This window comes from Nelumbo nucifera, chromosome 6 (genome assembly GCF_055504915.1).
Source record: "Nelumbo nucifera cultivar China Antique chromosome 6, China Antique-T2T, whole genome shotgun sequence".
Classification (NCBI taxonomy): domain Eukaryota; kingdom Viridiplantae; phylum Streptophyta; class Magnoliopsida; order Proteales; family Nelumbonaceae; genus Nelumbo; species Nelumbo nucifera.
In genome coordinates, this window is record NC_142654.1 from 57,157,227 (window position 1) to 57,184,758 (window position 27,532).

The following is a 27,532-nucleotide window of genomic DNA, read 5'->3' on the forward strand; positions in this document are numbered from 1 at the left end:
GGATTAGCAGCAATATTTATGGCTGCTTTGTTATCACAGAATAGTGTCATAGGTCCGTCAACTGGAAAACCCAACTCACCCAACAAATTTTTCAGCTACATAATTTCATCCACTCCATGAGACATTGCCGGTATTCAACTTCAGCACTAGATCTCGCTACCACATTCTACGTTTTGCTTCTCCAAGTAACTAAATTACCTTCTATGAAGGTATAGTATCCACTAGTTGACTTTCTGTTATTTAGGGATCCTGCCCAATCTGCATCAGTATACACTTCAACTTTCAAATGCCCACGCTTTTGAGAACTCTTTCTACTACTTTAAGATGGGCAGTCTTAGGGGCATGCATGAACTGGCTAAGAACACGCACTACATAAGCTATGTCTGGTCAAGTCATAGAAAGATATAACAATTTTCATACAAGTCTCTGGAATAGTTTCACATCCTTGATGGGTTCACCCTGATAGTCACCTAGTTTGTGGTTAGGATCAATAGGGGAATCAACTGGCTTCACTCCTAGTTTTCTTATATCCTGGAGTAGATTTAGGACATACTTTCTTTGGGAAATGAAGATACCCCTTTGTGAGCGGGCCACTTCAATCCCAAGGAAGTACCTTAGAGGACCTAGATCTTTCACTTCAAACTAGGTAGCAAGAAAATTCTTCAACTTCTGAATTTCATCCTTCCAATCACCAATGATAACTATATCAACAGCATATACTATCAGTGTTGCAATTTTCCCTTCCCCTCTCTTTACAAACAATGTGTGATCAAATTGACACTACTTGTATCCTCTTTGTTGTACTACTACATGGAACCTGTTGAATCAGGCTCTTGGTGATTGTTTCAGCTCATAAAATGATTTATTTAGCCTGCACACTTTCTGTTCATTACCTTGAGCCCGAAAATCAGGGGGTTGAACCATGTATACTTCCTCTTCAAGGTCACCATTTAGGAAGGCATTCTTGATGTCAAACTGATGTAAATCCCAGTCAAGGTTAGCAACAAGGGAGAAAATGACTCTAATGGAGTTCATCTTAGCAACAGGTAATAAAGTTTTTGCATAATCTACTCCATACACTTGTATAAACCCCTTTGCCACTAAACAAGCTTTATACCGTTCCATAGTGCCATCAGCCCTGTGTTTAACCGTTAAGATCCATTTACATCCAATTGGATCTTTCCCTTCAGGAAGATCTACAAGTTCCCGTGTGCCATTTTTATGTAATGCATTAATTTCTTCCTTCATAGCATCTGTCAATTCGGGTACCGAAAGAGCTTCTGCCACATTCTTAGGGATAGGGACACTATCAATGGAAGAAAGAAAGGCTCGAAAGGAGGGTGAAATGTTTTCATAGGAAACAAAGTGGGAAATTGGGTGTTTAGTGGTGCAAGATCTAATACCTTTTCGGTGAGCAATAGGAAGGTCAAGGTCATTAGCAACAGAAGTGTCAACAGCAATAGGGTCAGGAACATCAACAGGGACCAATGTACTTGAATGGGTATGATCCGCTCCCGGAGAGTCTGATGGCATTGGTGGTACAGCTTCTAGGTGCTCCACAGCTCTTGAACACGGTTGGCCTTTGTGACAACAAAAGAAAATAAGAAAGGGAGGAGGATCAGGAAGAGGAGAGAGATGAACTAGTTTTTCCTCATTCCTACACCCCCCCTAAGGAGAAACAGGGAAGAAAGGCTCACTCTCAAAAAAAGAGACATCCATAGAGACATAAAATTTCTGAGAAATAGGATCAAAGCATCAGTATCCCTTCTGTGTGAAGGAGTACCCCAAGAAAATGCAAGGAATGGCATGAGGATCTAATTTTCCACGAGTGGGTGACAAATTTTGAACAAAACAATGACACCCAAACACATGAGGATGAATAGGAAGAAGAGGAGCCTTAGGGAAAAGAAGCTGATGTAGGGCTTTGTACTCTAACCACTGAGAGGGCATGTGGTTGATGAGGTAGGTAGCGCAAAGGATAGCCTCAAGCCAAAAACGTTTCAGGACATTCATATGGAATAGTAACCCTCGGGCCACTTCAAGAATGTGTCAGTTCTTTCTTTCAACAATACTGTTTTGTTGTGGTGTTCGGGAACAAGAGCTACGGTGAAGTGAGACACACGAAGCAAAAAATTCCGTGAGATCACTATGAAATTATTCTTTGGCGTTGTCCGATTGAAAGATTTGGATTTCAGTTTAAAATTGGGTGAAGATCATCTACTAGAAATCTCGGATAATTTTAGGTATTTCATCCCTGGTTCGCATGGGATATACCCATGTATATCTGGAGTAATCATCAATAAGGGTAAGAAAATACTTGTAGCCACTTAGATGGTAAAGTAATAGGGCCCCGAACATCAGAATGAATAATGTGGAAAGGAAATTCAGATTTATTATTCTTTGAAGATAAATGAGTTCTACATTGCTTACTCAATTGACAAGTTTGACAAGTAAATTCTGACACTGACACTGATTTAAACAATTCTAGAAACACAACTTTTAAAGACTCAAAAGATAAATGACCAAGACGACTGTGCCATAAATAGACCTGATTCTTATAAGACTGACTCTTAGACTCTGTGACTTGAAGACCAGCCTTATTCTCCAGCATGTAAAGCCCATCCACCATACATCCTCTACCAATCATTTTCCCCGAGGTCGGATCCTGGATCACACAGTGAGAAGGGAAAATGTTACTGAGCAGTTTAAGGAATTAGTAATACTACTAACAGAGAACAAATTAATGGGAAATTTTGGGACATGTAAAACATTAGACAAGGTAAGGCCAAAAGGAAGAGAAGTAGTTCCTTAACCAGCTATGGTAGAGTATGATCCATCGGCTAGTGTCACATTGTCTCTTCTAGAAATGAGGTGATAGGTTTGAAAGTAAGAAGACTTACCATTCATGTGTTTAGACGCTCTAGAATCAATGATCCAAGGAGTATCGGGGTATGAGATGCTACATGGAAAGTTGTGGCAAAGTTACCTGATGTAGATGCAAATGAAGTTGAGGGGGGAGTATCCATCTGACAAATTGCTCTACCATAAATCTCTAAATGGTCACGGAAGGAATTTATAATATCCTCCCTTGGGCTAGATCCAGAGGTATGTGTCTGAGTCACAGTAGTAATGGGGGGCTGATTCTCCTGAGTAGCCATATTTTCCATAGTGTGTTTTCTTGTACCTTGCTGTCCTGATTTTTTATTCACATCTGAACCTTGCTTCTTATTCAGATCTTGAGCCCATTTTCAGCTTCCCATGAAGATCCCAGCATGTGTCTCGGGTGTATCGGGGTTTCTGGCAATGAGTACACCACAATTTGTCCTTGTCATCCATATTTTTCTGAAAATCCCCCTTCTTAAAGGTATTTCCCCCACCGGTAGTAACACTCCCTTTCGCTACCAACACAACTGCATCACCTCCAAAATTGTTCATCAAATTCCTTCTGCTTTATTCTGATTGTACAAGAGCATAAACTTCCTAGACGGGTGGAAGATCCTTGCTACCTAGGATCTAGACTCTCATAGATTCATATGTAGGGTTCAAACCATCTAGGAAAGCAAACACTCTCTGTTGGGAAACAAGTTTTTTGTACAGTTTTGCATCTTCATCACACTTCCAGTCCATACTCTAATAATGGTCTAACTCCTTCCAGACAGAGGTCAAGTCTGACTAGTACACAGATAGACACCTCTCCCCCTGTTTACAAGTGGACGATTCTGCCTGTAACTGGTAGATTTTTGCATAGTGACACAGTTCAGAATAGGTTGCTTTTGCTTGTTACCAGATCTCATAAAATTCCTTCTTATTTGATGTTGCATAGATATTAAAAGCCAAGACATGACCATGTTGTTTTCCTGGTTCCATCTGTCATATTCAGCACTCCCAAAATTGCGTTCTTTGATTCTCCCATTTAAATAACCTATCTTTCCCCTTGCAGTGATGTACAGCTTGATCCCTCTTGACCACTCTAAATAATTTAAGCCATCAAGAGGAATAACAGCCATGGGAAATGATAGGTCCACACCCCCACTCATTCCATTCGGCATTGAGGAAACACTAGATGTAGCAGAAGCTTCACCACTCATGATTTCAGATTCAGAAAAACACTCTTAAATGGGGTCCACAGCCTTAAAAAACATTCTAACACTAAGGGAGAAAGGAAAAATCCCTTTTTTCTTCAGAAACACACCTCTTTTAGTAAAAACATAGGTGCTGTTACAGCACTAATAGGTCATCCCGTGACCTACAGAATCAACACAAGTGTTGCCACAGTGCATATAGTTCATCTCTTGACCTACGCATCAATAGGACGGCTGTTACAGCAAGTACAAGTCACTTTCTGGCCTTCAGTTCACCATAGAAGTTGTTGTTGCAGCACACAAAATCTGTTACAGAAAGTACAGGTCACTTTCTAACCTTCAGTTCACCATAAAAGCTGTTGTTGCAGCACGCAAAAGGTCCTCACGACTTACAGTTTTACAGGGATCAGCCGACCCCACAAAAAAGGAAAGAAAGAGGTGCTGATCACCTCACATCCAATCAGCAAACCTAGTACAGGTTCTGCCCTGGCACACGACTAGACAAAAGGAGGAGAGAGAGAAAAGTTACTTCAATGCGTGAGATCTTCAATCAGCTGAACAGCAGATGAGGGCGGCAGATCTGGAAATCTAGTGCGAAGAAAAACTGTTCACTCGACTTCTTCTTTCAAATCTGATAGTCCCGCTCTGATACCATGTTTTGCAGGAGAAAAGAATGGAAGAAGAGAGAAGAAAAGAGAAGAGAGAACTGAGAGCCAAAAAGGTACTGCTGGCGGCACCAGCTTTGATATATATACTAGGGCGACAGAACATAAAAAATAAAAGAAGAAAATTACAAGAATACCCCCGCGGTACTATACTTAGACAAATAACAGTCTTTTAACAAAACCTTTTTTCCCCGAGATAGGATTAACTGAACAATTTAGCTGTTCATCAGGCTGTGGAACCACTAATAACACACCACACCAGTCATAAAATACATGGAGCCCACAACCATTCAAACTTTCAGTGTGGATTCCATGTATTTTATCACTGGTGTGGAGCATTATCATTGGTTCCACAGCCTGCTATACAGATAAAGCATTCAGCTAATCCAAATTCTTTTTTCCCATACATATGTATACTTGCATACACGTTGGACCTTTAGAAGGAATTCTTTTGATTTCGTATCCGTGGTGGCCTGTTGAAGGGTTTAATGATGAAAATGTATGATTTTGTATGCTTTTAAAGGAATTGTAAGAGCAAAAAAACAAGGCTGGACTAATCATATGCATTGAAATTGAAGTCCATTATAGGATGTAATCGGCCTAAAATAAACTTTATATATAAAGAAAGAAGAAAATAGGACTCGAGCAAAAGGAGATCAAAAATTGATCTCTCCTAACTGCCGACCACCTTTTGTTAAAGTGATAAAAGAATGGGTAATTACAATTTTATCCCTAGTTAAATAATATAAAGAATATAATGACTATTCCATCCTGCTGCCTACAAAGTACTTCTTTGATTCCATTGTGAATGCCCATCTTTTTATCCGCACATTAGGCCATTTAAAATTGAAGGTAATACTTTGGGCTAGATTAGTTTTTTATGTTTTACATCTTTATTCTGATTATGGGCTAGATTTTCCTTCTACTCTGAAGAAGGTAAACCCCGGTACTGATATTGCTAAATTACCGTGGATACTTGCAGAAGGAGTTTCTGGACAAGTATGATAGCTTTGTACAGCTGGTTGCCAAGATTTATCCCAATGAGAATGTTCCTCCTGTAGCAGAAATGAGAGAGATTCTTGCTTCCGTTTAGGAGTGACTTTTTTATGTACAGTCTTCAAATAATCTGTGCCTGCTTGTGATTCAATTTTGGTCTTAAGGTAGGTGGAGCAATTCCTTGCGTCTTTTCTAGCTTTCTAGTGGGTAACCACTAGGTTTCTTATTGGGATTATTTCTAAGTGTTGTTCCTTTATTGGCTAGAGTTTTTTTTTTTTTTTTGGGGGGGGCATAATAGGCTTTAGAGATACTGATATTGGGCACGTTTCCTTTAAATGCTGAAAGTGAAAGGTAGGGACTTTCTGGCCAAAAGTATGTTTTTGAACTCTTTGGCCCAAAAATAATCATTTTTCTATTTTTTTAACTTTATTTTCAACACAATAAATTGAATTTAGATTTGGTTCCAGTCCAATATATTGGATTTCGAATTGAATACAGATTTGCCAAAAATGAATTCAGATTTGAAGTTTCAATATCGGATCGAATTTATGCGTGGCTGGACCCGACCTGTTTATAACATATTAAAAAGTTATTGTATATAATAATATATAGTATTACATGTACATGCTTTTGGCGATAAGTAATTCTATATATACATGCCATACATACTACCTTTAAAAGAATGTAAGATATTATACATATTATACAGAATTCTGAATGACAGCCCCCCATAGTCTATTACATAATTCTGATTTGAATTGATCAGTCATTCTCTCTTATATATATACTTGCATTTCTGGCCCAGGCCTAAGGCTTTTTTGACCTGGCTTAGCTCACATTGTGTGTGGGCTTGATGTGGGAAACGATTATCCCTATTATCCACTCAAATGGTAGTTACCAAAAAGAAATTTATAGCCAATCAATTGGCATCATAAAAGAGGTGACAATCAGGTGGTATTTATGACAATTCATGGTGGTGCTTTGATTGGTTAAAGCTCTTTCAGTACCATGTCTTTCTGATATATTATCCAATTTTACAACATAAAAGACAACGGATGTTAAACAAAATTTATTAGAATACATAAATGAAAATCTACCAAGGTGTCTCTATAGTTCTAAAATAAGCACTCCACCAAGCTAAAGATTTTGCAAGAGTATATGCTTTCTATCAACTCAGGGTAAGGTTTCTTCATCCTCCTCGTCCCCCCATTTTTTTACATACTAATAAAATCTAACGGTGGCCACCCCTCCACCATGAAAAAAGAACCTTCAATTTATTGGGAACCAAACACAATTTTCACCGGGTCCCAATCTTCTATCGACACCATCCTTACACGTTTTGGAAGTGCCATGTGTCCAAGATCATGGATGTACACCTCCCATGTGTGAGACTATCCCCCAACACCCTCCAAACCCTAGGTGCTTACTGTGACTCTTGTCCTACCACAATCGCTTTCCCATGTGTGGTACCATCCTTCACCACCCACCCCTCTAAAACACAGTTTTTTTCATTTCTATTTTAAACTCACACCTGAACAATTCCACTCCACCCTCCAAACACTAGGTGCTTACTGCGACTCTTCTACTACGATCACATTCACTGGCAGCCAGTGTCCAACAACGATCATTCCCATCCAACCCCACAATCATAATAGCACTAGAATATTGGGATAATAATCCAAATTTTATTTACAAGGTAAAAGAATTACAAAAAACTTAGAACTACGACTCTTTTATCAAAAACAAATCGTTAAACAACAATGATGTCATAAAAGGTAAACAAAAAAATCAAACTAACTATAGTTAATTTGGGGCATAACCAAGCTTGGTAAAAAAGTGAAGTTCTTGCATTTCGATTTATATCCAACAATTTAGTTGATTATGAGGTAAGGGCTTGTGAAAATTGCCCTTCCCATTCCCAAACCCACTTTCAATCAAAAAACATAACAATTCAGAAATTGCAAATACTATGGACCTACAAACACCGATCACCAAAGGTTAAGAAAATACCTTGAAAATACCATTAACCGCTGCTATGAGCAGTTACAGGGGAGAGATCGGGAGAGAGAGAAATAGGGGAGAGATTGGGAAAGGAACTTACGAAGAAGGGCCAAGATTTGGCGACTAGAAGAAAAGAAAGAAGAAAAATTTTCAATGGCAGAGTTGGTCGGCAAGGGGTGGAAGGAAGATGACAAAGTTGAAGCCGTGAAACGTCAAATTGGGGAGTGGAGACTAAGTAAGGGAAGAAGATGATGAACAGTGCTTTTGGGCGTGGGGGTATTTTTGGTATTATAGAAATTTACCAGGGACTGATTTGTCCTATTTTTTTGGAGAAGTACTTAAAAGAAGCCAAGTTGAAGTCACTTTTTCAAAGAAGTACTTTAAAAAAGGGTTTCTAGCATATAAGGGTCACTTTTGGGGTTTAATATCAATAAAAGTAATATATTTAAAAAAAAAATCAAAAATATGTTAACTTTTTAAAAATAATATCAATAAAGGGCAAAAACACTGTTCATCATCTTCTTCTTCCCATTTATTTACCAGAGCCGTCGTCTGCTGCCTCCACCTCCGACAACGTTTCCGGAGGTGGCCAGAGGCAAAGGTGGTGGTGGCAGTGCTGGTGGTCATTCCTCTACCCGTCGCTGCCACCTCTGTCTCCACCCATCTCCGGCAAAGTTGCCAGAGATGGAGGCGAAGGTGGGCAGAGGTGGCGATGTTGGACAGAGAAACCACTAACGCCGCCGCTACCACCACCACCTCTGCCTCCACCCATCTCTGGCAATGTTGCTAGAAATGGGTGGAGATAGAGGTGGCGACGGTGGCAAGCAGAGGAATGACCACCAACGCCGCCGCTGCCACCTCCGGCAATGTTGCTGGAGACGGAGGCGGAGGCGGAAGTGGGCGGAGGTAGTGGCGGGAGGCAGCGGACAGCGGTGTCCGACGGACGATAGCTCTGGTGAATAAATGGGAAGAAGAAGACGATGAACAATGTTTTTCCCTTTATTGATATTATTTTTAAAACGTTAACCTATTTTTGAAATTTTTTTAAATATATTAAACCCCAAAAGTTGCCCTTATATGCTACTACCCCTTTAAAAAAAGTACTTATTCTCCCCTTTTTTATCAAGCACGCATATGTACTTCTTTTAAGTATTCTCAAACAGGAAATTAAATACATTTCTGCCACAATAACTACATTTATTAAAAATATGGGTATACCAAATCACTGAAGCTACCTCTTTTGAGAATAATTGACTCACTTGAACAACTAAAAATATTTCAAATCCTTCCCTTTAATCCTTTCTCACCCTTTTTTCGTTCAAACTTCATTTCATGAAATTACCTATCATTCCTTCCTGTTTCACTTGTACATTCATTGCACTTCCACAATGTGGCAAACCATGGAAATATGAGAAACATGATGACTTTTGATTGGCTTGATGTACCCTAAGTCTAAGCAACCTTACCTAAAATATGCTTTACCCAAAAAAAAACACCATACCATACTCTATTTGTTTTATACAAATATATACATACAACTAGAAAAACCAAACAATTTATCTGTACGACAGCAAGACATTGTCCAATTCCAATCACTAGGGCATCAAGGACACCTTATTGTTTAGGCCAATTTTTTTCTCATATATAAAAAATACCAGTTTTATAAATCGAAAGCAATGACTGGTTTAGTAAAATTGTACCTTGCCTAAATCCTAAAAAAACTTAAACCCAAACAAACAATAATCCTATAATAAAGTAAATGTTCTACAATTTGGCCCATGCAGGTCTCAAGCCTATGACCTTTGCGTTATTAGCACGACGCTCTAACCAACAGAGCTAATAGGCCATTCAATAATTAAACGATTTCAAATTGAATACAGCAACAAAATGAATGAAATTTGGAGCTAACCACACCACCGAGATAAGAATCAAAGTTGAAACAGAGATCTGATCACTGTACAAACAGAGTTGAGTTGTTCCAACTAGCACCATCTTTGGCAGACTATTCCCATTGACCTCTAATGCACACGTGTTTAGGGATCTTTTTTTTGGATTTTAAGAGGGGGGAAAGTTGGTCAATCAAGAATTCTCATATTCTTTTTTCAGCTTTATGTGGGGATCAGGGAAAGTTTAGGGATGAGTAAAATGATACCCATCTCCGAGGTGGATAAATAACTTCACATAAAGGGAAAGTGGCCAACACTTGAATGGGACAAAAATACCCTTTTTAATAATAGATATCTATGACTGAAATGGTCATTGCCCTATTTACTTGCAAAATAAAAGAACATGGATAAATATACTTACCCGAATAAGTGTTTCTTAGGAAAAGCTTACCCAGGTAATATTACCCGGACAAGTTATTTACCAAAAAGCAAACAGGATTGATAATTCACTTTCCTAGGAAAAACTTATCCAACTAAGTTATTTGCCATTAAAAGGGAACTATAAATCCTTTTTTAGATTTTACCCTCCTATGTTGATTTATAAGGATCAAGCTTAAGTGAATAACCATGAATGATTTTCTCCATCAAGTTCAACCCTTCCATGTCAATTTACTACTGCCCTGCCTCGCAAGAGAAATAATCATTCTTCTTCATTCTTGATCGATCCCAAAGTCCATTTTAATATCTAACTTCCCCAATAACGACAACCATATTGCCACTCTCTTGATAAGAAAAATCACAGAACCTCCATAACTCCCGTCGATGACATCAATGAAATTGTAATTCTTGGGCAGAACAGTGAAACAGAACCACCCCTAGTTATTTGTAAACTTAGCTAACAAGGGAACTAAATTGAAGGAGATATACCATTAATTATGATTTTGAGGGGTCCAGTCTTGCTACATTAATGAGGAATTGAGGAACCTCTCTGTTTTTGCCAAGATAAAAAGGTGTGTATTAATTAATATAGTAGAAAATAATGTAACAAGAAACGTCCTATAGCTTTGATGAGAGATATTGAGACGGAGAGAGTAATTAAAATGTAACTAGAAAGGGAAAATGACCGATTTATCCAGGTAATTAAATCCTTGGAAGTTGAAATTAAACGAGGGGGTGAGGAAAAGAACTAAAAACTCAGTCTCCTGTTCTTTCTTCATATCCTATAATCCCCACATTATTTTTTCCCTGTTTGATGGTTATAAAGTTGCATATTTCGATTCAATAGTTTCATAGTTCGCCATCCATTGTCCGTCAAATCATTTGTCATTGTACTGGTTATGAGACTAAAATGAAAATTTTATTAAATACGTAAAAATGCAGAGAGCCCACACTCCAAAAGGGCAAGAAGATCCATAGTCACTGGCTTTGTATCCATAAACGGAGAGGAATTGTCTCAAACACAATTCCTTGGGGTTGTTGGTTGAAGGACCCAGTACAAAGATTCTTCTCTTGGGGTTGGTTGAGAGCTGGCAGATCTTTGGGTTCATGACACCGTGATAGAACTTCACATCCATGTTTGCAGGGCTTGTCATTGTAAATTTTGTTCTCTGTGTACTGAAAGTTTGGTTCTAGATCTGATTTCGGATTCAAGCTTGACATTTTGGACACCTGGGGTTAGAATGCCTACAGCCATAATTCGATATAACAGATTGGATTGAAAGCACGAGGAAAGACGAAGAGTAAAAGAATAGTTTAAACTTTGAACCGTGCAACTGCAGTCTTTCTCCTGAAAAAAGAAAATCAACTTAACGAGTTGAGAAGTATGAGGTAGAAGTTGTTCAAAAGTGATTGGACTGTAATCATAAGAGATTAGTAAGTACTCCTCAAACCACAGAGCATTCCTTTATATCAAATTCCTCTGCAAATCATTAAAAAATAGAATCATGTAAATCGCGAAAAATTGCTAGGCATTCAGAATGAATTGGAGGATTGATTTCAATAAGAAAAAATGTAAACTTTTCCACCATCATGCTTGTTCAAGACTCAAATTTGCACATAAAAAAGGGGAAAAAGTAAAACCCCATACCAAACTTCATCGATTTTTTCAAGTAAAAAAAAAGATCATCAAAGAAACAGAAGCCGAGTAAAGGATCTTAAGGGGTTTCTCTCAGACAAATGCCTCGATTTGTCGTCACTTAGAAATAGAATGGAAACAAGATCGGACTCGTCATCATATTTGCTCATCATCGAGAAACCCCCCGATAAAGAAGAACCAAATCAAAAGAGATGGACAGTTCTTTATCCATAAAAACAAAATGGAATAAAAAGGATTTAACATATGGTTGATCCAATCTACCTACAAACTACAAAGGTACAGATTCAAAACAATTAACTAAAGAACGATTGGCAATGCATAAGAATAGAGAGTAGTGACCAGTGACACAGTGGGCGTCTGCGCAAGAACAAGTATAATACCACTGCTTTTATAGGCATTGGATTCTAGGGTTTTTTTTTTTTGGTTATAAGATTTTAGGGTTTATAGTTATCTTTTGCTTAAATTCCAAAATTGACCCATCATTTATACCGCACTGGCGCACTTACGGTACGGAGCATACTAGCAAAGAGGGTAAGTTTCAGAAACTTCCCCTATACTTTCTTACAGTTGCGATTCAGTACCTGCTTTATCCTAATAGTTCCCCTGAACTTTCTGACATTGTTGTATCTACACCTCCTCTATTATCTTGAGCTGGAAGCAAGCAAAATTACCAAAATACTCAATTTTGACTATTTGAATGTTAAATTGGTTTCTAAATTTACCCTTTCCAATTATACTGATCATAAAATTTGTGTTTTTTATACAATATATATATATATATATGAATTTTATGTATTTTCTACAACTTTGAGATTTTTATTGAAAATTTTATCATTTTGTTTATTTTTTTCTATAATTGATTTTTTGGCCAAAATATATTTAAAAACATATTATTTTTTGTGTTTTTTGAAATTTCATATTTTTAATTAGTATAATTTTTAAAATTTTATCAATTTTTGTGTCTCTTATATTTTTTGTGTTTTGAGAAAAATATCAAATGTGATGGATATATGGATCAAAGCGGATGGTTTAAGGTGGGTGAGGGTCAAGGTGGGTTCTAACCCACGTTTTTTTTTTTTTTAGCATGTCCCCAAAAGTCAAAGAAACATATATAAGCAAGAGATCAACTGATGTTGTTTACATTAAAAGCCAAAGAATCCATTGTATCTATTTGAGCTTCGTGTACCAACCAATCTGCTACCTAATTTGCCTCTTGATACACATGGTGATAAGATATACCTTTTTCAAACATATCCTTCCAGGCAATTTGAGATTTTGCTCTTCAATCTCCAAGGGTGATCAACCTAATGAAAAAAATATAAAAAAAAACAAGAAATCACCAAGTTTGAATCACCTTCGATGATGATTGAGGATTCCTTAAAGTTCAATCCCAAGTTATGAGCTTCTCAAACAGTCCAAGCTTCTAGCAGATTGATGGTTGTGATACCAAGCTTGTAGCTTTAATGTCGAACACATTGCCCAAGTGATCTCTAGCAATGGTAGCAATCGAGCAGTTTCCTGCATTATTACAATAAACATCAAAATTTAATTTAATGATCCCAGTTTTGGGACTTCTCCACATGATAAGTTTCCACAATTTTACACCGGAGTCATAGGTGGTGTATTTTGTGCATTCAACGTTCTCCATGAACAAGCTAAGAACCCTATACAAAATAATAGGAAGAGCTAATTTGTAATTAAAAATTTTCTTGTTCCTATTCTTCCACAAAGACCAAAGAATGAAAGCAAGTTTATCTAACATAAGCCCTTTTCTATTCTTAGTTTTCCCACACATCCTATCCCACCAGCCATTTACAGCTTTTATCCTCACTTGGGCCCTCAAGATTTGGGTTAATGGTTATATAGATTGGTTTTGCAATAACACAACTTCTAAATATATGATTTGTATCCTCCTCACTCCCATAAACACAACAAGATCCATCAATGTTAACTCCTCTTCTCCTAGGTTTATCCTTAGAAGGAAGCCTATTATCAAGCAAAAGGAAGAGGAAAACTTTAGTTTTGGGGGGCGGGGCAATTAGATTCCAAACTTTAGCTAACCAATTTGTTGACGATTCTTCAACTAGCATTAGGGAGCACTTCAGTATATAAACCACTTGACAGAGAAATTTCCTTTAGTATTGAGCCCCAAATCATTTTGTCCCCATTGGTGTTTGAAGGAACAAAAATTGATTAGAGACCAAACTACGAATTTTATTCTCATTCCAACATGATCTCCCATGGTCGATCACATCTGAAACAAGCATATTGTTGTTCTTAATCATCTCTTGACTTAAAATTTTCACAAATATCTTATTACCAGCTCACAGATCATTCCAAAATTTGATGGATCTACCATTACCCACCGTCCACCCAATGTCCTTGATAACATCTCTAGCCATGAGAATCCCTCTCCAATCCCACGAGTCCCTTCTTCACTTTAACATTCCTGAAATTTTTATTTTTTAAGCACTTGTGTTTCATGAATTTCACCCAAAGTTTTTCATCATAATTTAAAATTTTTCGTCCTAACTTTGTTAACTTTGACTCACTCACCCAATGAAGTTTTCTTTGTGAATCTCCCATTAATCAGAGGGGCCCCAAATATGATTTTGAATTTGTTTCCTAAGGATTTTGGAGAGGATTTTTTTAAGTCTATAAGGGATATTTTTGAAAATTTGAAAGAATATTTAGCAAAATTTGGGCAGTATCTTGCGGGAAACTAGTCAAAATATCTTTATTTTTTAGGCAAGTATAGCTAGTAATATTTGCAAAAATAAAGAAAATCATTTGTAAATTACAAAACAGGAATCATAGGGCCATCCCTAGAAGTCCGACACCTAGTAAGATTCACTAATTCCTGAAGCTCCCTTTCTAGCTTCTTGGAGAGAGTTTCAACACAAAGAATAAAAATGTATGGGAAAAGAGCTAATCCCTCTATTTTTCTTGAGTTCCTTACATTAATTAATATATCTGATGGTGTGCAATCTGGTCACTCCTATCTGACACTTGTGTGGCTCCTGAAAGGTATCTGAGATGGAGAAGACGAGGGATTCCCGGGGGCTTACCCGGCGGGAACACTTCGATGCCTAAGTTAGAGTTCTGTGAAAGATGCAAAGAGAGGAAGAAAGCTAAGAGTGCAGATAACGCGAGTATTGGGAAGTTATTTCTGTCCTTTGGGATTGGGCTGCTTATAACAGAACTCTATCGAATCAGGCCCACCTGCCTCTGATAGGGCAGGTATAACCGCCACTGTCGTCCTGCCGCAGCCATTACAGCCAGGGCTGAGGTGGCACGTGTAGGGCCGTCCTTGCAGGGTACATACCTGTCAGGTGTAAGACACCTTCTAAAGGTGGCAGGCACGACACTATCTGACGAGAGACGTGGTTGCAGTCTCCAGGTTTGTCGGGTACGATGGTCGGCAGGAGGCCATCCTATGACGTGTCGAACTGCTCTTCTGCGAGCTACCCTGTACTGAGCTACCCTACAAGTTGCGAGCTGCCTGTGGCAAGCTACACCGAGCTGTCTGGCCCAAGGTGTCTCTACCTCGGGGGTATCTAGAGGCAGATCGTGGTGTTCCTGTTCGGGAGTGGCCTAAAATCCACTGGAAGGAGCTCAGGCATTAGGAAAGGTCAGGGGGCCCTGAGTTCGGAGGTAGCTCAGAGTGCCTCAGCCTTGGGAAGGAGGCGAAAGCCAGGCGGCTCTAGGCGAGTAGCCTAACCGGCCGAGTTGCCAGACTAAACTCGGTGAGCCCTTCCCACTGAGTTGCGGTTGCGCTTGCTGAGTTGTCATGCTGAATCATCGCTTGAGCAAGGTCATGCCCACGTGTACCCGTGCTATGAGGTCGGGCCAAATCACCCTCCATCAATTGCCCCCCACTCCCTGTGTTGGCGGTGTTGACCCAATGCGGGAAGTTCATGACACACTAGGTGGATTTGGCTTCGGTACTCATGCCACTCCGTTGTGCGCTTCGCCTAGCTGGACCGGTCCAATGCCCGGCTCGATCAAAAGAAACCCGGGTCGCGTTCGGTTTACGCGTGGACGTCACGCGATTTGGACTTCGCGGACGTCAAAAAATGCGCTAAACTAATTTCACATCGAGGAACCCGTAGCCGGTTTCTTTGAGAGCCGTTGGATCATCTCAATCTCAACCGTTAGCGTTCGGATGCAGTGGCTATCAATAGTGGGGGACCCTTGGTCATTTCTTCGCCACAAAGTCTTCAGCGCCAGTATTGAGCTCGCGTCTGAGGTTCCTAGCTCGGGTTTTCTAGTTCGGTTAATCCCTTAGTTCGGTTCGCGTGTCTTGCGGTGAGTCCCCGAGCTTCCTTTTCTTTTCTAAACATTCTTTCCTTTCCGTGTTATCATGTCGTCTAGTGTAGATAGCCTTATTGACGAGCCCGAGGTGGGTACCTCAGCTCAGGGTGGCTCTTCTGCCGTCTGACGTACGGGTGGCTTCGGGTCATCTGGCATCCACCTCCCACCGAGGTCGAGTGCCAAATCAGTTCAGCCCTTCTACCATGACTCTGGAGAGACTCCAGGACCTCATACAGAGGTTCCACCTTCCTAGGAGTACTCTTACAGTCTTCCTACCAGCAGCTTTCCATGGGAGCATGGTACCGATGAGATTGTGGTCTTCAGGGAGCAACTAGTCGCCGGACTCCGTCTTCCTCTTCACCCTCTAATTGTTGAGGTGCTGGTGCACTTTAACATTACCTTGTACCAGCTTCACCCAAATTCCATACGAAATGTGGTTGGGACCATTTCCCTCTGCTTCGACCGCTCCTTCCCCATTGACCTAGATATCCTCAGTACCATCTTGGCAATAAAGAAGAGCGCTTCAGGCGCTCTCCCCAGGCACAGGCAGGCTTATTATTTGTCTCCTCGCCCGGGTTTTAAATTAATGCATAAGCTCCCGAGTAAAGTCTCAGCCTGGAAGCAGGACTACTTCGTAGTTCGGAGCAGTATGGGTGGCCCTTCCCTAATGACTGGAGGGTGGCCGTTCAAGACCCCGGTGTTATCCTCAATGGGAAGACTAAGAAGTCACTTCAGTCGTGGGCTCAGCTCGGGTTGAATTACAAGGACTTCACAGCCGAGGAGAAGCTCATCCAGGCCGACTTGAGCCCGGGTAGGTCTTGTCCTTACTTCGGCTTTCTTGTTCGCATACTTGTTTCAGGGTTACTAACGCCGAGCTTCGCTGCAGGTCCCATGGAGGCGGAAAGGATAGACGGTCAGAGGCTCTTCCGCCAGATGAAGAGGAAGAAACGTTGATGGATCTCACTAGTTGGCACATCAAAGATAACTTGGTTCAAAATTGCGTGTAGTATCATAATCAAGTCTTGGGTTAAGTGCAACTTTCCAATTTTGCCCATTTATTTCCAAGGTCTAAGGCATAACTAAAAATTGGTCTGAGTTCAGTGTCTCTTCTAAACACCTACAGGCTAACATGCTATGCTTAGGGTCTAACCCTAGCAGTTGAGACAAGATGCTTCACCAATTTGTGAGCACACTAATGTCAACCTTGCAAGATAAATTCTCCAAGTCTATCCAATGGCTAAGAACATGAAACCCTAAAAGCTGAAACTAACATGAGTCTCATAATTATCCAAATTAAGGAGTAATTTATAAAAATATGCCCAACATGAAACAATAAAGTACTTTATTCATTTACTGATAAATGTTTACGTACATTGTCTAATAGCTCCCATGTACACTTAGGTCCAATTGGGTATTAGCCTTCGCTCCATACTACCCACATATCCTTTAAACAATTTCTATGTCAATGGCTTAGTTAATAGGTCTGCCACAATTTTCGTTGATGCTACCTTCTAAATCTGGGTGTATCATCTAGCAACAATCTCTCATAGAACATGATACTTCCTCTCAATGTGCTTTGACTTCGAATATGCACTCAGTTTCTTAACTTGAGCAGTGGCTCCAATGTTGTCACAAAATAGTAAATTGGGTGATGTGTTAAAGGGTACACCTCATAATTCCTAAACGAATTCCTTCATCCATATTACTTCCTTGGCAGCCTCACTCACGATAATGTATTTGGCCTCGATCGTGGAGTCTACTGTAAACCCTTGTTTGCCACTTCTCCAACTAACTACATAGGATCCCAACATAAAATTGTTTATAGGTGTAGACTTTCTATCATCTGGGTTATACTGCAAGTTGGCATCTGTGTAACCGATCATCTATAGTAAACTACCATAAAAAATAAGACAAAGTCTTTAGTTATTCATAGGTATTTTAGTATGTTCTTCATGCCTATCTAATGCCCTTGTCCTGATTTGGATTGATATCTATTCACAATACTAACGACCCGAGTAATGTCAGGTCCAATGCACAACATAGCATACATGATGCTCCCTACGGTAGAGGCATAGGAAACCTTTCTCATGTCCTCTATCTCCTCAAAGCTCTTAAATGACATTCCATTGGAGCTAGTGACTTTGTCTTTGGATGGAACAAATCCATTCTTAAATCCTACATGTTAAATATTTTGACAATATTGTCAACGTAAGTAGATTGGGACAATCTAACTAACCGGTTTGATCTATCTCTATAAAGTCAAAATCTCAAGATATAAGAAGCTTCTCCAAGATCTTTCACTAAGAATTGCTGCTAAAGCCATGCATTCACCATTGTCAATATTCCTGCATCATTTCCAATGAGCAGAATGTCATTTGCATATAGAATTAAAAATGCAACCTTCTTTCCCATTATCTTTCTGTAAACATAGGGTTTATTTGGATTTTACTCAAAATCAAATTGTTTGATTGTTCAATCAAAATAGATATTCCAACTTCTGGAAATTTGCTTTAATCCGTATATGGACCTATTAAGCTTACACACCATGGGTTCCTAACCCTGGGCAACAAAGCCTTCTGACTGTTGCATATAGATATCTTCAATAATATCTTATTCAAGATTGTAGTTTTGACATCCATTTGCTAGATCTTATAATCATAGTGTGTAGTTATAGTCAATAGTATTCTAAAGGATTTAAGCATAGCCATGAGCGAGAAGGTTTTCTCATAATCAACTCCTCTATGAGTATAACATTTCACCACAAGTCAAGTTTTATAGATCTCAACCTTTTCATAATGACATTTCCTCCTCTTGTAGATCTACTTGCAACCAATTACTTTCACCCCAAGGGGTGGGTCTACCAGAGTTCAGACTCTCTTGGTATTCATTGATTCCATCTTGACTTTCATGCATCTACCCATTTCAATGGGTGTATGTCTAACATAGCTTCTATCTACGTCAAGGAACCTTTCTCATTATCCATGAACGAGAAGCTTTCCTCATAATCAACTCCTCTATGAGTATAATCTTTCATCACAAGTCAAGTTTTATAGGTCTCAACTTTTTGATAATGGTCTTTCCTTCTCTTGTAGATATACTTGCAACCAATTACCTTCACCCTAAGGGGTGGGTCTACCAGAGTTTAGACTCTTGGTATTCATGGAGTCCATCTCAACTTTCATGCATCTACCCACTTCAATGGGTGTATGTCTAACATAGTTTCTATCTGCGTCAAGGAATCTTTCTCATTGTCCATGGCTTCCATTAAGTAACTTTCTTAATCATAGCTGAAATGTACAAGAGGTATAGATACTCGAGTAGATATTCTAGGCTAGGTATTGATATCTAGAAGTTGTAGGTTATCTCCCACTACCCCTAAGCCCTCCTCATAAAAATAACTTTTCGATTATGATCATTGAGGATGTAGTCCTCTTCTAAGAAGTGGGAATTTCGACTAACAAACACATTTTGTTCTCTTGAGTCATAAAAGAGACATCCAATGGAGTTCTTAAGGTAGCATACAAATAGGCAACAACTGGTTTCGGATTCCAGTTTATCTGCACTTATCTTTTTTATATATGTTAGACAATCGTACAACTTAATGTGTCTAACAACATTTGATTTCTTGGTAGTCCAAAGCTCATATAGAGTCTTAGGAACTGACTTGGTTGGAATTCGGTTCAGCATGTAAATCATTGTCACTAATGCGTGTCCCAAAAAGGATAAGGGCAACTCTAAGTCGACAAGGAGTGATCAAACCATATCTAATAAAGTCTGATTTTACTCTCTAATACACCATTTAATTGTGGTGTAATAGAAGGAGACAATTGTGATATAATCTCGTTGTCCCTTGGATAGCCTTTGAATTCGTCAAAGAGATATTCACTTCATCGATCTGATTAAAGGGCTTTAATTTGTCTCTCCAACTATTTCTCAACTTTATGTCTGAATTCTTTGAACTTTTCAAAAGATTCAAACTTATGTTTCATTAGGTATGCTTACCCATACTGAGAATTGTCATCGGTAAATGTTACAAAATATGAATGTTGGTTATGTATCCTAACATTTAAGGACCATGTACATCTATATGTATAAGGCCAAATTTGCTTCTACTTCTTTCAGGCTTACTTATAAATGACCTCTTGGTCATCTTGCCTTGAAAACAAGGCTCACAAGTTAGTAAATCTTCTACTATGAGAAAATCCAGAGACCATCCTTAGGGGTGATTATTTTTTTGCCCAAAATTTTGTGTACAATCCAGCTAAGGCCTAGGTCCAAATCAAGCCCACAATTTAAGGTTAGGCTTGGGTCTAATACTTCAAGCCCAACCAAAGCCCAACCTACAATATATATTTATTATTTTATATTAAATATAAAAGTTTTAAGTTTTATTTTAACATATAAATAAATATTTATGAATTGAAACGTATCAACACATGTGTCAACACTTGATTCAATTCAAGTATGAGAATTGTCCTACTAAGCAAAGTCTTATATTGGTGAAAGAAAAGTCATTATTCTCATTCCCTAAGAAATATGGGACATAGGAAAACACTCAATAATTGCACTAACTATATAGTGCTGTTTCAAGTTCCACATTGCTTAAGAATGAGGCCTAATCAAGTCTAACAATTAAATAAGGCCCATGCCTTGTTTTTTGTGATATAGGCCTAAACCCTAGTCAAACCCAATTTAACTTTCCTATGCAATTTTTTGTATGTATTACATTTACATATTATCTAATTTAAAATTTTAAATAAATTAAATTTTATTCTTTGATGTCATGGGCCCAAAGTCTTCACTCGTTAAGACTAGAAAGCTTATAAGCCCAGCCCAGGCCCAGGCCTAGCTTAAAGCCCATATAATTAGTGCTAAGCCCAGCCCATGATCAACCCTAATCATTCTTCACCAATCTTGTAATTCATTCTATGTTAGTGTGTCCAAGTCGATAATGCTATAAATATTTGGGATTAATAATTTCTTGTGTTCTTTTCATATGATGTGTTCTAAGGTTGTTTCAGTTACATTTGCTTCTAGAGAATGGTGAAATATAAAGAGACCATTCTCCATAAACAGAAAACTTGTTATTTAACTTAATTGTAATCTTATTACTAAATAAAATAGAATAGCCATCCTCATATGTTGTGAAACATAAAGAAAATATTTTGAGGTAATAATCCTTTCTCTAAAACTAATCTTATAGTAGTAGCTGCAATTGTTGTAGATGTACCCATGTAGAGCATGAGCTCATCATCACTCATCCTTCTACTTTCCTTGAATCCTTGCACAATGTTATACGCATGAAAAGAAGCCCCAGAGTCAACACACCAGGAGGTAGAAGTGACCAATATATTGGTCTCTATGACCTGAGTTTCAAAAATTCCTTCTTCTTCTTGAGGGATTCAGATATTGAGAACACTTCATTTTCTAGTGCGTAGTCTGTTTGAAGAAGTGAAACTCATTTGACAACTTGTCTCTTTTCCACTTACTTAGTTTATTAGTTTTCTTCTGAGGTATTTTCTTGCCCTTACATTTCTTTCTACCAAATTTGCCTCCTTCAACACATATTACTAGCTTGTCCTTTCTAATAAGTTTCACGACCCTTTTGCAACATATTGTTGAGCTCTTACAAGCTATCGTTTAGATTATTCATGTTATAGTTGAGGACAAACTAACCAAAGGATATGGGTAATGAGTTCAATATGGCATTAGTTTTTGTATTATCATCTAAATCAGAGCTAAGAACCTCAAGTTCATTTATGAACCCTATCATCTTCATGACATGGTCATTAACCAATTAGTTCTCAAACATCCTGGTGGGCATCAATAGTTTAAAGGCCTTTTGTCATGTAGAACAATTTTGCTACTCATACATGGCCTTTAAGCTATTCAGAATTTCTGTACAAGTTACTATTTTATCAAATTCTCTTTGCATAGAGTTGTTTAGTGATGCAATGATGTAACAATAGACAAAGAGTTCTTCTCCTCTCATTCCTGATATTCCTTTTTTCTAGCCTCAGAAGCTCTTTTACCAGGACATTCTAATCCTTTCTCGTTGGCAATTTTGTCCAATTTCTCAAACGTGAGGACCAAGTTAAGGTTGTAAATCCAATCCGCATAGTTGGGTCCTTTGAGTTTGTTATAATCTACCAACTTAGCGAATGGTCTGTATGCTATTTCTAACAAATTATACAAATAATCAGTCCACAACCTAATTATTGTTTCATATTATATATCGAAGGACAAACTTTTATCTATATTCCATTTCTATTTATTTATCTCTAAAATTTCTCTCAATTGTAGGGATTGAGATATTATTCACGTCTTTGCAAATGTAGGGGAATCACATAGGTGCATGCGCCAACTGTTTCAATTGCATAGCCCCATCACTTTCTATGAAAGATCATGAATCCACCCATGTCCCATGACCTTCCCCTTTGGCCTCATTAGACAAGGTTCATAGCCATTTTAGGTTAAGCATTTCTCATTGTTAAGTGCTGACCCATTATATCAGGAGAAACATGCAAACATGCATTTCATCAAACATCTGTCTTTTGAGGGTCGAGTTGCCTCCTAGGACCAACCTGCCATTATGCCACAACAATCCATCCTTCAGCCAATATTTCCCATTTGGTAGGTTGGATTCTTGAACCTTAGCCACCCAATTGATCATTTATGGGTCTTCTTTGACCTCTATCCTCAACACCTCAATCCACTCTAGTACTGGCCTTGTGATAGCTAACAAACTTCCCGAGTTTCTAGACAAAGCATCGACCACCTAATTGTCCTTTCCCTTCTAGTACTATATCACAAAGTCATAGCCCAGAATTTTTCTCAACAACTTCTATTGGTAAGGAGTATTTACCTTCTGATCCAGGAGATGCCTCAAACTTTGGTGATCCGACCAGATTGTGAATTGGTGCCCTGAGAGGTACTGGTGCCATTTCTAGATTGCTACTACGATAGCCATCAGCTCCTTGTCATAAGTTGATCGGGCAATATTTTGAGGGCTTAAGGCTTTACTGAAGTAGGCTATTGGTTTCCCATTTTGTGACAGCACTGCTCCAATGCCCACTCCACTGGCATCGTAGTCTATTGTAAATGGTTGAGAAAATCTGGCAAGGCCAAAATTGGTGTAGTGCTTACCACATTCTTTAGTTCTTGTCAGTTTTTGTGTTCCAACCCCAAGCCCCTTCTTCAGAAGATCTGTTAAAGGCTTTGTCGTTTTCCCATAGTCCTTGATAAATTTTCAGTAGTATCCTATTAAACCTAAGAACCCTCGTAATTTAGTGGTGGTGCGAGGGGGATTCGATTGTTATGGCAGGTGTTCTACAACGAATATTCTTCAGGTGGTGCGGGTACATGACACTAACATCCAAGTCTAGCTAATTTTGAACCATCACCGGCCAGACGGAAAACTATTTTTTTTGTGTTTTTTCAAGTCTGGAACTCTAAACGTCCAAACTTTATTCGGAATTGTCCTTCTATTTTTCTTCCTGAGTGATCTTTTTTGTTAAAACAAAATGAATCTTAGAAGCCAAAACATAATTCTTAATCTCTAGATAAGTTCTCATTCTTTCGATTAATTTGGCAAATCATCCCTATCGAATTCGATATTGCCTAGATTCTATGGTAGAGACACAATGAGAGAAGCTCCGACCGGGAAACCGCCGTAGAATGCCCATGAGATTATAGAGTACAAAAGAGGAAGGGGAGAATTGGCGTAACAGTCCCGCTCACAGGTGGTGATTCTTACCCGACTTACAAAGAGGAGTGAAGGGTAATATTAGGTTTTAAAAAAATTATTGGTCACGCAGTGTCACATGTGTATAGATTTTGATGGAATATTAACAGATGCTAACGACAGAGGTAAATCTAGTCAATTGTTAGAAACAATAGGGATAGTTTAAGACAATAGTTAAACAATAAGGCTACAGTTTGTCAATTAGCTAAACATTAGGGGTGGTTTAAGATGCATCCACATTTGATTAGTATTATGATGGATTTTGAATTTTAAAGTATAAATGCATATATTAATATATAAGTGCATGCAATAATTATACTACATATACAAAATATTAATTTTTTATTAGACATGGATTTTAATCAAATTGGATGGGGTTAAATCCACATCCAATCGAATTATTAACTAGATGCAAGTTTTAACATCCAAATCAAGGATAATTGGATTCAAAATCTAATTGAGTATTGAACTTTTGAAGTACAACGATTGCCCTAGCAGATAGGGCCCAAGCTAAACAACCCGTCATAAGCTCAACATGGAAGTTATATGCACATATATAATATTTAGATAGATTTTATATTAATATACATAAAAATGTAAAAGTATTTTTTAATTTGTAATAAAAGTCTTAGTTTTATTATTAACACAAGCAAGTCCAGAGGCCCGTACAAATACTATTACACTTAAGGTGTGGGCTAGGCTAGGCTAGGCTAGGCAACTTTAAAAACTACTAATGCACTACCAAAATTAGCCTAAGCTTTTCAACTTTTTGATTAATTAGGCTACACGATGGGTAAGGGTGTCAATGGACAGGTTTTGAATTGGACCCCGTCCAGTCCAAAATTAATTTGGACGGATTGGACGAACCAACAAGACATTGGATTGGACCAATTCGGTCCAAAATATTTATTAGATTGGATTGGACCTGGTCCGTCTATAACAAATTTATATTGGATTGGGTTGGATTAAGCCAATATCTGGTCCATTGATATAAGACAAGAATATATGTGTCAATGGACCGGGTTTATGTCGAAACCAATCTAAATCAAAATGAATTTGAACAAATTTGACGATCTAGACATTGAATTGGACCGGTCCAAATTGGGTAAAACATTCATTGGATTGGACTGGACCTTGTCCATTTATAATGGACTCACATTGGACTGGATCAAATTGAACCAAATCCAGTCCAATTGACACCCCTAACGATGGGGCCATCCTTCATAACTACTTTAGTTTCAATATTATCTAAAAATAGTGAAAAAAACCCGAAAAATGCATGCATGGGTTGCACTTGGTTTGGTCTAGCCCAATTACAAATATTACGATGCATGCAACTTGGGTGTAGGTTGGGTCAGGATGAGGATCAATTCGAGCCTAATCCAAAGTCTTAAACCTTAAGTTTGGGTTTAGATTACTTTAATTATGACTAAAAAGTTAACTATGGATTAATTTAATTATGACTATAACCTAATTTTATATATTTATAGATATTTAAGTGATATTTACAAACAATAGAAACATTTAATCATTTAAAAAGTAAAATAAATAAAATAGAACACTAACAAATAATATGGAAAAATAATTATTTTATTAAGTAATTAACAATAATTTATTTGGATAAATTACAAAGACCCCCTTGTACTTTGTTTTGCGACAAAGACCCCATGTACTATGACCGTGAGAAAATGTTGCAATATTTTTTAATCCCCATGAAAAAAACACTGTTTATCTTCCCCATCCTTACGATACTCTAACGTTCCTTCACATTTCTCTCTCTCCCTCTCTTTCCCCCCGGTCACTCTTCTTCCCCTTCCCTTAACAGCGTCGGGATTGGACCCATGTGAAGAGGGCGGAAGCGACGGCAGTGAAAGCCTAGGTTATACTATTTAATATCCATTTGATTTGATTTCACTGGAGCAATTGCAGAAGCGGCGGCAACGCCCCTAACACCCCTATCACCGTTTTGTTGTCACCGTCAAGCGCCAGGGTGAAGAGGGCACCAGGCGGTGATGTACAGGGGGGGGGGGGGTAAAGTTGTTTACAAATTACATTTGCCTACATATCGAGTTCCAAGCCCTTTTAATTTCTGCGTTGAATCATCTCAGATGTAATAGAAGGATCGCCGAAACCCCTTGGTTCAACTGGAACCCGAAACTGGTCGCGAGTGTCATTGCTTATGTAGATAAGCACGGACAACCCGAAGAAGCTGAAGCCCTGATTTCCGAATCCGTCCAGAAACTAGGGTTTCAGGAGCGAGATGTCACTCTCTTCTACTGTGACCTGATTGATTCCTAATCTAAACAGAGTTCAAGGATTGGTGTTTTTGAGTCTTACGCTCGTCTGAAGCAACTATTTTCGGACTCCAGTTGTTCTTTGAGTCGACGTGCTTATGAAACGATGATTTGTAGCCTGTGCCGTGGATCTACCTCGTGATGCGGAGAATATGGTCGAAGAAATGACAATTTCAGATTCAAATCCTCCGCTTTTGATCAGGTCTCTGGTGAGTGGATACGGTAGATTAGGATTATTCACGGATATGCGAAGAGTTCTTCGGAAAATGGAGGATGTTGGGTACTGTTTGGACACAATTTGTTCGAACATCGTTCTTTCGTCGTTTGGAGCCCATAGCGAGCTATCGGAGATGGCTTCATGGCTTCGAAAAATGAAGGATTCTAACATTTCCTTTTCGATACGGACGTACAATTCTATCATGAATTCATGCCCACCAATCACGTCCTTGGTCAAAGACTTGAAATTTGTCCCCCTTTCGATAGAGGATCTGAAAGAAAGGCTACAGAAAGATGAAACCTTGTTGGTTGAACAACTGATCGGATCGTCTGTACTGATGGGTGCCTTGAAATGGTGCCCTTCGGAGGGGAAGTTGGATTTACATGGAATGCACTTGGCTACTGCTTATTTGATCATGCTACAGTGGGTACAAGTGCTAAGATCAAGGTTTAGTGCGGGAAGTTGGGTAATTCCGACGGAGCTTAGGTTGATATGTGGATCGGGAAAGCACAGCAGTGTGAGAGGGGAATCGCCAGTGAAAGCCCTGATTAAACAGATGATGGTTCGGATGAGAAGTCGGATGAAAATTGATCGAACCAATGTGGGATGCTTTGTTGGTAGAGGAAGGGCCGTGAGGGATTAGTTGAGAGAGAGAGAGAGAAATGTCTAGGAACCTCGTAGGGGATTGAATGGTGTTTTTCTTGTGCGAATAATTATTATAAGAGTAGTATGGAAATTAAAAAATATTGTAACAGTATTTTTTTGGATGAAAGGCTAATGAAAGGGGTCTTTGTTTCATGGTCATAGTACAGGGGGGTCCTTTGTCACAAAACAAAGTACAAGGGGTCTTTGTCACAAACCCCATAATATAGGGGGTCTTTGTAATTTTTCCCAATTTATTTTTATAATTAATTCAAATTACTAAATTAGTAAAACATTTTTGTAACAAATTATTAAAATAAAGATTTAATTATTTTAAATGATATTGTATTCTTTCATTAGTTATTTCACTTTCCTTGATAAATCCCATGCATTGCATCACAGGGGTCCTTGCTAGTCTTGGCATAAAAGACATATGAGATGATGACATTTAACATGAGATTTTGCTTCTCTAAACTTGTACCCATTATTCAAGTAGGGATATAGATGACTCTTTTTAGAGTATTTTGGTTAAAGTGCAAAACCACATATTATCATTTAAGGGCAATCTTGACATTTAAAAATGTTGAGAGGATGAC

At 38.5% G+C, this 27,532-nt stretch overlaps 1 protein-coding gene, 1 non-coding gene and 1 pseudogene across 2 annotated transcripts in view; 2 read left to right on the plus strand and 1 right to left on the minus strand.

Annotated features, from left to right (window-relative positions):
* The window catches only part of LOC104601997 (exocyst complex component SEC3A-like), a 142,229-nt gene extending 135,863 nt beyond the window's left edge, over nt 1-6,366 (plus strand). Inside the window, exon 25 of the mRNA XM_010265526.2 lies at nt 5,730-6,366. Within this exon, the coding sequence (XP_010263828.1) occupies nt 5,730-5,840 (111 nt within the window). The 3' untranslated portion in view covers nt 5,841-6,366. The remainder of the gene's footprint in view (nt 1-5,729) is intronic.
* Nucleotides 6,367-11,792: 5,426 nt separating this feature from the next.
* Nucleotides 11,793-11,882, minus strand: LOC148791084 (small nucleolar RNA SNOR75). The gene has a single exon (XR_016078200.1). It is a non-coding gene; the product is annotated as a small nucleolar RNA SNOR75 (small nucleolar RNA).
* An 11,980-nt stretch (nt 11,883-23,862) lies between these two features.
* LOC104602079 (pentatricopeptide repeat-containing protein At2g17033 pseudogene) lies at nt 23,863-27,203 on the plus strand (annotated as a pseudogene).
* The last annotated feature ends 329 nt before the right edge of the window (nt 27,204-27,532 follow it).